We start from the raw sequence: 12,827 nt of genomic DNA on the forward strand, positions 1-12,827 counted from the left end.
AAAGTTGCTACCTCCAATTCTTTTATATTTAATATTCTACCAACTATTGTACAACTAGATACATTAACTACTTTTTTGTAGTTGAATAAAAGTATCAAGATATAAGCATATCTTCAGGAGGGCAGTTGAAGAATGCTTGGCTCAGCTCTCAAAGCAGACGTGTTGACAAAGATGGTATGTTCTTTGTTCTAGCCCTACATAATTTTGATTTCTTCTACCACATTTTTGTATTTGAAAGGTTTTTTGTTCAATGCAGTTTGGAGATTATGAGTATTTGTTATAAGTTCCCTCATCTATAAGATTGAGGGGGTTGGACATGACCCCCTCGATCTTACAACTAATTGGCTAGTTCTAATGCTGTGATCTAAGGAACATAGAGAATGAGGAAGATGAGAAAGCAAAAAAAAAAAATTAAATTAATGAACAAAAACACCAAAATTCTTAGTGAGATCTTCAATACTTATTTGAAGCTTATTAAAGTGAAAGGTATTTGGGTGAAAAAATAAGTATCTCTGCAAATTTAAATCTTAACATTTTAGAGATGAAAGGATGTTAGAAATAATCTATTCCAGTTGCTCATTTCTAGGTGAGGATGTTTTGAATCAGAGAAGTGTGAAGTCTTGCCCAGGGTCACACAGTTAGTGGCAGAGTCTAGCTGAAAATCCATTTAAGATTAACTCACATTGGGTCCTTGCACACATAGCTTTTTAAAAAGAGATGGATCGGGGCACCTAGGTGGTACAGTGTATAGAATACTGGCCCTGAAGTCAGGAGGACCTGAGTTCAAATCCGGCCTCAGACCAAACACATGACACTTACTAGCTGTGTGACCTGGGCAAGTCACTTAACGCCAATTGTCCAAAACAAAATAAAAAAAAGAGATAGATCATAAAAATCCATCTAAACCTCCTTCCCCTAAATTCCAAAACAAGGAACATTTATTGAGTGTGAATGTTTTTTTATGAGGCAGCTAGGTGGTACAGTGGATAGGGCACCAGGTTTGGAATAAGAAAGATCTGAGTTCAAATACAACCTTAAACATTTACTACCTATAGGACTCTGAGCAAGTCACTTAACCCTGTTTGCCTGCATTTCTTCATCTCTAAAATGAGCTTGAGAAGGAAATGGCAAACCACTCCAGTATCTTTGCCAAGAAAACCCCATGGATGATTGTCCATGGGGTCACATAGAGTCAGACACAACTGAACAGGAACAGCAATGTTTTGGTAGCTACGATATTAATTTAAGGCCAGATTTGTGATATATTAGAATTGTGCCTTTTATACCCTTAAAACATATTTTTATAATGGCATAGGAATTCAGAAGAGAGAGAGGACCCAGTGAGAACAATAGTGGTCAGGAAACAGGACTTTAACCAGGACTTGGTTAGATGGGATTGGATAGGTGGAGCCTGGGCATTCCAGAGAGCTGATAAATGTCCCCTGGGAAAGAGCCAAAGAGAAGATTAGTTTGAGGTGATGGCAGATGAAAGGAATTGACTTGGTGTACAGTGGTATGGGGGTGAGGGGCAGCTTAGAACAATCATAGACTAGGGTGAAGAGAGGTGAGGAGAAGCTTGGCTTGTGTTAGTTTTTTCTTGGTGTTCTGGATTTTCCTTAAAAGGTTCTTTTGTTACACAGACCTCTGCGAGTTCTGACGCACTTCAGCGCATTAATTTATTTGTTTTTAGAGCAGATCGTAAAGGGCTCATATGACTTGGCACTCCATGGAGATATATATATATATATATATATATATATATATATATATATATATATATATATATATATTCTTTAATCTGTGGGCAGCCTTCATGCATTGTGCATCTGATTCAGACTTGGACAAATTGGCTGTGAATGGAGTGATAAGAATAGAGAACAGCACATACCAGCAGACCCAACTTCCTGTGCTCAGACCTTTGAATACTGTGTTTCACAGGCCCAAATAGCATTCCTCTTAACACTGAGATCGCTTATTCCCTGGTGACTTAAGCAATAGCATTGGCTTCAGCAGAAACTATTTTAGGAAGGAGATGTAGGAGGAAATATGTATCCTGGGTTGTTCAAAAGTTCCTTATGCATTTATCAAGATTCTAGCATTCGCTATATTCTTAGAGATTAAAAATTGGTGGTTTCCAAGTTGTCCAAACTTCCCAATGCTAATTTCTACATGCCATGAACCCTAAAATGTAATGAAAAAGACTGTTTTGGATATCTTTTTGTGGTTGAGTCATTTCAGTTGTGTCTGACTCTGTGACCCCATTTGTTATTTTCTTGGCAAAGGTACTGGAGCAATGTGCCATTTCTTTCTCCAGCTCATTTTATAGATGAGGAAACCGAGGCAAACAAGGTTAAGTGACTTGCCCAGGGTCACATAGCTAGTAAGTGTCACATAGCTGTGAACTCATGAAAATGAGTCTTCCTGATTCCAAGCCCAGTGCTCTATCCGCTGTGCCACCAAAAATGGACATTTATATAGCACTTTATCAATTGCCAAATGCTTCCCTCACATTGTCTGAGCCCCACAACAATACTTCAAGATAGGTACTACAGGTATTATTATTCCCATTTTACAGTGAAGGAAACTGAGTCTTAAAGAAACTAAGTGACTTGCTCAATGTATAACTCATAAATGGTTATATATTGAGTATCAGAAGCATAATTTGAATCCAGGTCTTCTTGACTCCAAGATCCCTTTGATCCAATTAACTTGAATTAGAGAAAAGAAATTTTGTGGAGAAATTCTAGACTGTAAAACAGGTGCTTTTTTGGGGGGAGGGCAATGTTTTTAGGACTATTTCCCTGCTGCAGTTCAATGTGCATCCTCTTGCTTCTCCATCATAAGCACTTATTCCTACCTGGGTTATCAATACATTATATGTATTCCTACATAGTTGTTGCCTTTTTTTTTTCTAGATGGTTGGAACAACTTTACCATGACAGTTTATTGTCATCCTGCTTCCCTGCTCCCTCCCTCCCTCCTCCCCTATAAAGCTGAGGTGGGTCAGACTTGGCATTAGCTGGAGCTGAGACAGCAGCTGCGGAGATACATAAGTGGTGTTGCTGCATTATTCAGTACAGAAGCTTAGGAACAAGGTTATCTGTTTTAAGGATACTTGTCATGGGAACAGACTAACTATGAAGAGAGAGTCGGGAGTATTGAAGAAATTCAGGGAGTAAAAGAGTGAAAGGGAGGTGGGCAGTCACAGTGATTTGTCTGAACATTCCTTTTGATCCATTCTTGTATTTTGTCTTTTAGAGCAGAGGCAGAAAGTCCGACACTCCTTAACTAATTTGCATGTGCAGTTATTGCATTTAACTGATTTAATTGGGGTAAGGGTAAGGGTAGGAAATTTTCACTTTTCTATTTGCTGCCAACTTAACTATTAGTATTGTGTTAGTCTTTGAATTAGTTGTCAGTTGGTATTTGAAAACAATGCAGACTAGTGCTCACTTCATTTGTGGTTTGGTTCCTGTGTTATTATTGATAGGCAGTCTTCCACAGGGTTTGGTTTGGTTTTGTTTTTCTGTCATGCAGAAAAAGTAATGACCAATCCAGATTGGGGACCCAGAAAAAAATTTTAAAAAGTAGTAGTAGTAGTAGTAGTAGTAGTAGTAGTAGTAGTAGTAGTAGTAGAAGAGTCTGGCTAAATGTTTGCTTATTTACATTGGAATTAATGCAGGGGGTGAAGCTATCAAGGTAAATTTTTTTCCTAAACTAATTCCTTCTTGGCTTATAATAAGTGTTTCTTAAGAAATACATCCTCCATTTGTCACAAATATGTACTGTGGTTTTCTTAAAATTAAATCATAATTTTGCTCAGGGAGCCCAAACAAAATGCATAAAATGCAAAGAAAAGTAAGTGAAGGTGACTGCCGTATATGTCCACTGATTTCTCTAAAATAGATTACTCTATGTTGAACATGATTGTGCATGTATAATCTGTATCAGATTGTTTGCTGTCTTGGGGAGGGTAGAGGGGAGGAAGGGAGAGAGAAAAATTTGGAACTCAAAAATCTTGTAAAAAATGAATGTCGAAAACTATCTTTATGTGTAATTGGAAAAAATAAAATTCTATTAAGTGGAAATAAAATAGGTTACTCAGTCAGCATTTCCAATAACTTGTTATCTGTTATACTCTATTTTCTCCATTTTGCAAGTTTAGACGTGGTATGAATTGTCATTCAAGGTTTAGAACACCAGAGTTACTTTAATTTCTGTTAGTTTACCATGTGGTGATAATGAAGTAACCTTTACTTCAAAGCACAAAGTATCCTGGAAGGGTCTGAAGCATTTTGAAACAAGAAGAATTTGAAAAGAAATGAACCCAACTTTAGCATTGACACATTCTCTGGAGCCTCCTTTCACAGGTGACGAACGACAACTATTTCTGCAGCAATTCAGAGCATAACTTTAAGCCTAAGTGTTAGGAAATTGCCTTCCTGAAAGAGCCAGATGTTTCTGGAGCTAGTTTTGAGAGTAGAGAATGAGGAAAAAGAAGAGAAACCACTGATCAGTCAAGACAATATCCATTGAGTTACTTTGTATCTAGGCATTGTGGTGCTATTAATACAAAAGAATATTGTCAGAACTGAAGTGTAAAGAGAAAGGTTGACTGTAATCTACTACCTATTTTCTCTATCTATCTATCTATCTATCTATCTATCTACCTATCATCTCTATCTTTTATCTACCCCATCACCTATATATTTATCATCTATCTTATTTATCATTTTTCTATCTTATCTCTATAACTATTCATCTATCTTCTAGATATCTTATCTCTTATCTATTGATCTATCTCTAACTAGCACCTATCTATCTTAGTTATCATCTATCCATCTATTTTACCTACAGATCCATTTTTCTACCTGTTTAAGCTCTCTTACTCTTTGATTAGTAAATGTAGCCACTGGAGAGTAATCATGAAAGCACTGAGCATCTCTGATGCGGGATTAGTCTAATTATCTAAAAATTGTTTTTTCCCTGAAAGACTCGCTGATCTCCCCCTTCACTCTCTTTCTACACTAGGAGAGACAGCGCCTGGAAACGATCCTCAGCCTTTGTGCAGAATATACTAAGCCTGACAGTAGCTCAATTGCTATGACCACTGTTGCTGATGTGCAGAAGATTAACAAAGAGCTTGAGAAATTGCAGCTTTCCGATGAGGAGTCTGTGTTTGATGAAACCATGTTACCTCCGGAAACAAGATACAGGTGCCACCGGAAAGCCTCCATTACTGATTCAGAGTTGTCAGCGTTCAGTAGCCTCAGTCAGAATGCTACCAGCTTACCTTCCACAAGGAGTTTCAGAAATGATGAACCCTTCAGTGACCACGCCAAGACTCCCCCATTACCTTCCTCTCTCTTATTGAAGGCTTCCAGTGAGTCTGCCTATCTAAGTATCGTACCAAAGGTAATGCTATTGGAGTGAAAAAAAAAAGTATACACTGCTTTAGTGTCACATGCAGTAACTTAGAATCTTTTGGACCTCACAATTTTAGTTTTCAAATAATTTTTAAGTGAAATACAAGGATCCAACCAACTTCAATAAGTATTCTGGTTGGCTTAACAATAGCATGCTAGGGATTTCTTAAATGAAATTGAAAGAAAGTCTGATAGGTATTTCTAATGTTATCTATGTTGAACATTTTTCATATGTAGCATTTCTTAACTGGATGCCCTTTTGCATTGCCAAAAAGTCACAAGTCTAGAAATTACTTACATCCAACCTGAGGAGGTGACTTAGGATGCAATTCAATTTAACAAGCACCTATCAGGTGTCAGGCACTGTGCTGGGTGCTGGAGATACAAAGACAAAAACAAAACAGTCCCTGCCTTACAAAAGAGCTTCCATTCTACTAGGGGAAACAATATGTACACAGGTAAGTAATTCAAAAATATGCAAAATAAATACAAAGCAACATTGGTGTGAATGAGAGGAGAGCACCTAGAGCTTCTTGTTAGGAAGTAATGCTTGAGCTAAGCTAAGCTCAGGGTTCTAAGATATGGGGAGGGGGGAGGGTCAGAGAAGGGAGAGTATCCCATACATGGACAAACTGTGTGTAAAGGCAGATGAAGGAGATAGAATATTGTGTATAGAGAATAATAATGTGCACAGAGGGAACTAATATGTGATCAGTCTGGAAAGACAGATAGATCGGAGTCAGATTGGGGATGGTATTTAAATGCCAAACAAAGGACTTCGTGTTGTGTCCTAAGAATTCCTGTGCACAGGAATAAAATAGTCAGACATGCGCTTTAGAAATATCAAATGAACAGTTACATGGAGAATAGATTATAGAGGGGAGAGCCTGGAGATAGGGTGAACAGTTAGGAGGCTATTACAGTAGTCCAGAGGAGGGACAGTGAGGACCTGATTGAGGGTCTTTGTGAGTAGAGGAAAGAGGACAGATGTGGAAATAAAATTGACAAAGACTTGGCAACTGATTGGTTACAGAAAGCAAGAAAGAATGAAAATTGAAGCCAATTCCTAAGTTTCAACCTAGGCAATTGAAAAAAAAAATTGGTGCCACCCTCCCCAGAAATATGGAAGTTAGGAGAAGGGGAAGGATTTAGGGGAAAAGATAATTAATTCTGCTTTGGACATGTTGAATTTGAGATTCCCATGTAACATGTGGGGGGAGATGTTAAGCAGACAATTGGAGATATGGACTGGAGCTCAGGAGAAAGATGAGGGCAAGATATGTAGATTTGGGAGTCAGCTGCAAAAAGACAATAGTTGAATTCCCTGGAGATGTTATCACCAAGATGAATAAGGAACAGAAATTGCCTCTATTCTCATTGCCTTTCACATAGAATGTGATGCCTTCAGTCTTTTGGCTCCACTGAAGTTCTTCATTTGAATTTCACCATATGTCTTTTCATAGTTCTTAATTGAAAATGTCCTAGATTTATGCTTTAGAATCTAATTACACAACTCTTCTAAAGAGATTTTATATAACAAAAATCTTTGAAACAATTTTTGTTAATGATCAATCAACAAACATTTGCTAAGTCCTGGTTGTATGACAGTCACCTTCTTGAAAAAGTCCCTGTCCTTCAGAAGAGATAACATGTACGTACTTGTGTATGTACAAAATAGATACTAGATAACTTGGGGAAAGGCACAAAGAGCAAGGGTGACAGGGGAAAGGAAAGGCTTCCTAAAGAAGATGGCACCTCAGCTGAAATGTGAAGGAAACTAGGAGTCTCAACAGGTGGGGTGAGCATAATGGACAACCAATACAAAGGCATGGTGACTAGAGATGGAAAGTTGTAAAGGAAGAATAGTAAGAAGCCTAGCTGGACTGGACCACAATGTGCCTGAATGGGAGTAATGTGTAATAAGGCTGGAAAAGTAGATTGGAGATAGATAGGATGTAAATATTTATGTGACACACAAGAGGTTATATTTTATCCTAGTGGCAATAGGAAGTAACTGAAGTTTATTGAGTAGGGGAGTGACATAGTTTTAAACTTTAAGAACATGCTTTTGAGAGACTGAAATTGGAGTGAGGAGAAACTTAAGGCAGGGACAATTAAGAGGCTAGTGTAAATAGGCTGAGTGAGAGAAGCCCCAGTCAACACAGTCTCAAAACTTTCTCTAGCTCTTTTCAGGACTGAATAACAGCAGAGGAGATGATGAATGGTGAGAGTAACCCAAGTTTGGAATCTATCGAGCATGGCTGGCGATAGAACACTGAGCCAAGGGATTAGAGAGTTGAGGATAATGTAAAGTTGAGTTGGTTAATTAAAGAGTGAAGATTATGAAGGGAGGAAAGTTAAGAAACTACATCAATGGAGAAGTTTAGGAGATGTAAGGGTGGATACATTTAGCAGAAGTAAAGCATAAAGAGAGATTGAAAGATAGGTTATAATTAGATAAAGGAATTTCAGAGATTTTTAATCTGGAGCACTGGTGTAACCTTGCCTGTGTGCAGCTAAGGTGTAATGTAGGAGCAGACCATAGCAATTGAATAGACTGAGGAATTTGGACTTTAGGGTATTTCAGGGATATCAACATATATGTTAAAATCCTCCACTACTGGGACAGGAGTTGAGTGAAGAGGAAGAGTCAGAAACTGAATTCCTTAAGAAAGGAGAGTGAATGACCTAGGGGCCAGTAGATAAGAGCCTCCAGGAGTTGGACTGGGTACTTTAAATTTCAAAGGAGAGATTACCCAGTATTGATTGCTGTAGGAGAGTCAGGAGTGTTCTGACCTTCACCCCTCACCCCACACTCCACCCCACTAGTATGTCAGAGAATTTGAGAGAGGGTACAACTAAACCACCCTGGAAAAGATGGCTAGCATTCAGTGTCATCTGGCAAAATGGTCATTTCTGTACTTTCTCTGGGAAATGGATAGGTTCCTTCCTGGACAGAGTTCAGATGAGAATACTGGTAATACCAGCTGAATAAGGTCTAGCAGATGAACCTAATTAATATAATTTCTTAATTGAATGTTATGGCTGTAGTTTACAGCAACATCTCTTTCCACTAAAGTGGCTCTAGAAAATAGAAATTTAACTACAGGAGAGAACTCAGTAGAAAGCCTGGTGTCACTGATTGAAACAGGTCACAAAGTGATCAGTTTTGAAGACAGTCCTCTCCCTTGTTGCCTTTACCAAAAGAGATCTTGCCTATGTGTCAATTTGAGAGAGAAGTCACCTGACAGCAGTAGACTTCTCTTGAGAAAAACAAAAATTGTAAACTGCACTGACTTGCTTAGCCTCTGTTCCTTGTTAAGCATTTTTAAAAATCCTTTAATACTTGTTTGATAAAATACATGGCTCATTAAAAGTAGACCTTGGAGTTTATAGAAGGAAAAGAACATATTTTTAGCTGCTTTGACTATATAGGGAATTTGAGTGGCATTTAAGTGAGCCAAAATTTTGAAGATACAAATGTCCTAGGAAATTTGATTATTTAGTAATTGACCCTTTTTGACTCTGCCTTCATAAGACAAGGGACAAGTAGAAATTAAGATTCAACTTCTTCTTGAGAAAGTTTTCTGTCTTCCATGGAAGGACTCCATTTGTGGCTAAAAGAACTTTTTAAAAAAATTCTAAAAAGAGAGATTATGTGAAAAGAACTAAAATGAGTACTTTTCTGTGGGGATCAAGTTACTCCCAAGACAGAACATATTTTAAAATATAGAAATAACAGAGATCTATCTCTATGATAATTAAATTATCTGTTTGAGTGTGTTAGTGGCATTCCATCCATCCAGGACATCCCCTTGTTACTGACTGCCTATGGAAATATCATTCTAATTTCAGTCATATCTAAAGCTCCCTTTCTACTTTATTCTACTGGTAGAAAGAAATGCTTTCTTACTTTCAATTCTTCAAATAAAAGAAGTGACTATTAGTGAAATAATGTGTATAAAGTAACTTGTATCTTTAAAACACCATATAAATCATAGAATCATAGATTGACAGTTTGAAGGAATATTAAAGTCCATTTAGAACAACCTCATTTTACATGTGAGGAAATTTAAGTTTAAAGAGATTAAGTGACTTGTCCAATAAATAGCAAGAGTAGGATTTGAACCTGGGTCCAAGGCTTCAACTATGGAGCTTTTTTCTATGTAGAAAAGATTCTTTTTTAAAATGTTTTTATTGATTTCTTTTGTTTTTATTTTCATTTCCCAACGTGTCCCTCTGAAAGCCATCCTCTATAACAAAGAATAAAAAAGCAAGGGGAAAAAAAAGTTCAACAAAACCAACACAGTGAAAAAGTCTGACTGAAAAGATTATATCTAATGTTCCATATCTTTAGTCTCTCTCTTCTTTAAAGGAGGATGGGAGGGGGGGGGGGAAGGTTGGCGGGGTGCAGTGTGGAGGCTGCCTTCTCATATTTCTTCTTTGGGGTCAGCCTTGATCATTTTAATCTCACAACATTCAGTTTCAATTTTTTATAATAATTTCCATTTATATTATTGTTGTCACATATATTGTTTTTCTGGTTAATTTAAAATGTTATTTAAAACCTTAGATTTACTATAAGTTAAGTGATAAATAATCCCCCTTTTCAGGGTTTTTTTATTCTTTTACAATAACCATATGTCATTTTAAATGAGATAGCCCCATGAATAGGCTTTCCCCTTAAAGAATTTACTTTGAGAATTATTTTTAAGGGAAAATGTTCATTTTGGAGAGTTCATATACTTTGATCCATTTGGCCCTTTTTATCCATTGTCAAACTTGACCCATTTTAATAATCAGTTACTTGAAATTGTGTATATTACTTTCGTATTCCTATCATTTTGCCCCCACAGCCCTCATCTCCCACCCCACCACTGACTCCTTGAGTTATTTACCTGTAGAATTAGTCATGTTACAGGTTGTTTGCAGCCAGTGAAATATTTTACTTCCATAAGTGAAAGATTCTATTTTTAATCCACATTGGAAGTTGAAATCTAAGATGTAATGTCAGCATTAACCAAACAGGATACTGGACTAAATGAGGCCTTCCTGCTAGGATTACTTGTCAGTGATTTAGGAATGCCATTCATTGTTAAGGAAATGAATGTCAGATAGCAATAAAAGAGGCAACTGGAGAGTAGGGCAGTGGGATTTTTTTTTTGTTCTGGTAGTTTTATATTCAGTAATAATAATAACTATCATTTACATTGTACTTTAAGATTTACAAAGTGCTTCACAAGTATTATCTTATTTGATCCTCACAACAACCCTGGGAATAAAGTGCCATTATCCCCATTTTACAGATGAGGAAACTGAAACAGAAGCTATATGGTTTTTGTTGTTGTTATAATTTGAATGAAATATAATAAAGAGAATTAGAAAAAGTATGCCATCTTGGTCAGACAAAATTAAGTAATTGTGTATTCAGCTTCTCTTTCAATGTATATTATATGGTATCTTGCATGCCAAACTTTTAGTCATTTTGCATTCTGAGAATTATTTAGTGCGACAAACTGACCTTTCTTGGTCTTTGGGCCTTTGAGGTATAAAACTATATCCCATATCAGAACTTAGAAAAAAATAGAACTTACATTGTATTTTTTAAATTACCTAGCAGGGAGTTCTTATTAAAAGAGACTGATAGTCTAATAACCTGAGAATGGGTAGGAAGTACGTAGGAACAAACGTTAACCATTTTGCGAATGACACTGGCTTTATAAAGAAAGCTTTTGGGAGATTTTCTGAATTAAGAATTATCTAATGTTTGGGGTTTTTTTGTTTGTTTGTTTTACAATAGTTTAGGTACCAAGAAATATATGTTTGTGCTCTTAGTCTTGTCACTTATTACAGAGCAATATCCTTCTACTATGTATAAACATTGAACTTAAGTGTTGAAAGAAATACAAGGCTTAAATAAGATACAGGGCCTGATTTTATGGAACTTATAGTTTCAATAGACTGTCTGTGATTTAATATATTAATATATTGCATGGTATAGTACTTGAGTTTTTGCACAAAAAGTATTTTCCTAGGAATAGTGAAAAAGTAAGAGTAGAAAAAGAGAAAAATATACACACATGTATATGTGTATATATACATATACATACATACATACATATATACATATGTGTGTATAGGTATTCTTTGCATTAGGAAAACTTTACTTAAGTATGACACAGGGTCAGAGGACATGGACCGGAAGATTTTAGCTTACTAGCCATGTAACCTCAGACAAGTTGTCTTACCACACTGGGCCTCAATTTCCGCATCTGGTAAAAATTTTTGATATTACCTGGATTGAGAATTTTTCATATATATTAGTGGCAAGCCATCCATCCAGGATATGTCCTTGTACTATGCCTATGGGAACATCCTATTAATTTTAGCCGTACCTCAGACATATCTGTGTCAAAAGAGTAGGCATTCTTAGGTCAATCCCCCTGTTATACCTGTAAAGAAGGAGAGTCAACTTGGTTTAATGGATGTAGAATTGTCCTTAGAATCAGGGCTAGGTTCAAATGCCATATCTGACATGATACTGGCTATACGACCTTGAGCAAATCACTTAAGTTTGAAAGCCCAAGGCAGCTCTCTAAGACTCAAAGTTGCCAAGTTAGTAAGAGGAAGTTTCACACCAGGACCCCTAATGAAACCACAGGTCCAATTAAAAAAAAAAGGAGGGGATAGTAATACCTACACTATGTGCACAGGATTGTCAAGAAAGTGCTTTTTAATAAGTAAATTCTTTTTTTTAATAAATAAATTCTAATGGGTCATATAAATGTAAACTGTTATACAAATAGCTGGCCTGTGTCATGTTAGCAGCAGGAATGGGCTCCCCATGGAATTTCAGAAAAGGAGTATTTCCTAAGCCAAACCAACCGTGTTCCTTTCTGGGAGGCCATTGGAGTCCACAGCTGTGGTAGGGATGTTTCTAGCAGCACTCTGTTCCCTTCTTATTGGGTGGCAAGCAGCTGGTGCAGCTGTAGGGAAAAGATTCTTCCCTGGGTCATGTATTCCTTTCTTTTCCATTTTCCCATAGAAATAATATGTTACATACTTCTTTGGTTCCCAGGTTAACTTACATATGCAAAAAAAAGTTCCTGTTTATTCCATAATATACCTAAAAAATAAAAGAAAGAAAAGTACAAGAAGGGGAAGAGGAACAAGAAAATTATTTTCCTAAATCTCAGGTCCAAGCATGTCAACCTCCCTACTCAATAAACTCCAGTGGCTTCTTATTGCCTGTAGGATCAAATTCAAAATCCTGGTTCACAACTTAGCCCCCTCCTACCTTTCCAGTCTTTTTACACCTCCCTGCTAGACACATATTCTTCCAATCAGTGACACTGGCCTCCCTGGCTGTTCCATAATAAAGGTGCTCCATTTCTTGACTCT

The 12,827-nt window shown here is 36.9% G+C and overlaps 1 protein-coding gene across 1 annotated transcript in view; it reads left to right on the top strand.

The window, feature by feature from the left end:
* PHLDB2 (pleckstrin homology like domain family B member 2) overlaps positions 1-12,827 on the top strand; it is a 118,498-nt gene that overhangs the window by 16,063 nt on the left and 89,608 nt on the right. Inside the window, exon 2 of the mRNA XM_021007107.2 lies at positions 5,032-5,415. Within this exon, the coding sequence (XP_020862766.1) occupies positions 5,032-5,415 (384 nt within the window). The remainder of the gene's footprint in view (positions 1-5,031; positions 5,416-12,827) is intronic.

The sequence above is a fragment of the Phascolarctos cinereus genome, unplaced genomic scaffold, assembly GCF_003287225.1.
Source record: "Phascolarctos cinereus isolate Bilbo 61053 unplaced genomic scaffold, phaCin_HiC Scaffold_726;HRSCAF=1367, whole genome shotgun sequence".
NCBI lineage: Eukaryota > Metazoa > Chordata > Mammalia > Diprotodontia > Phascolarctidae > Phascolarctos > Phascolarctos cinereus.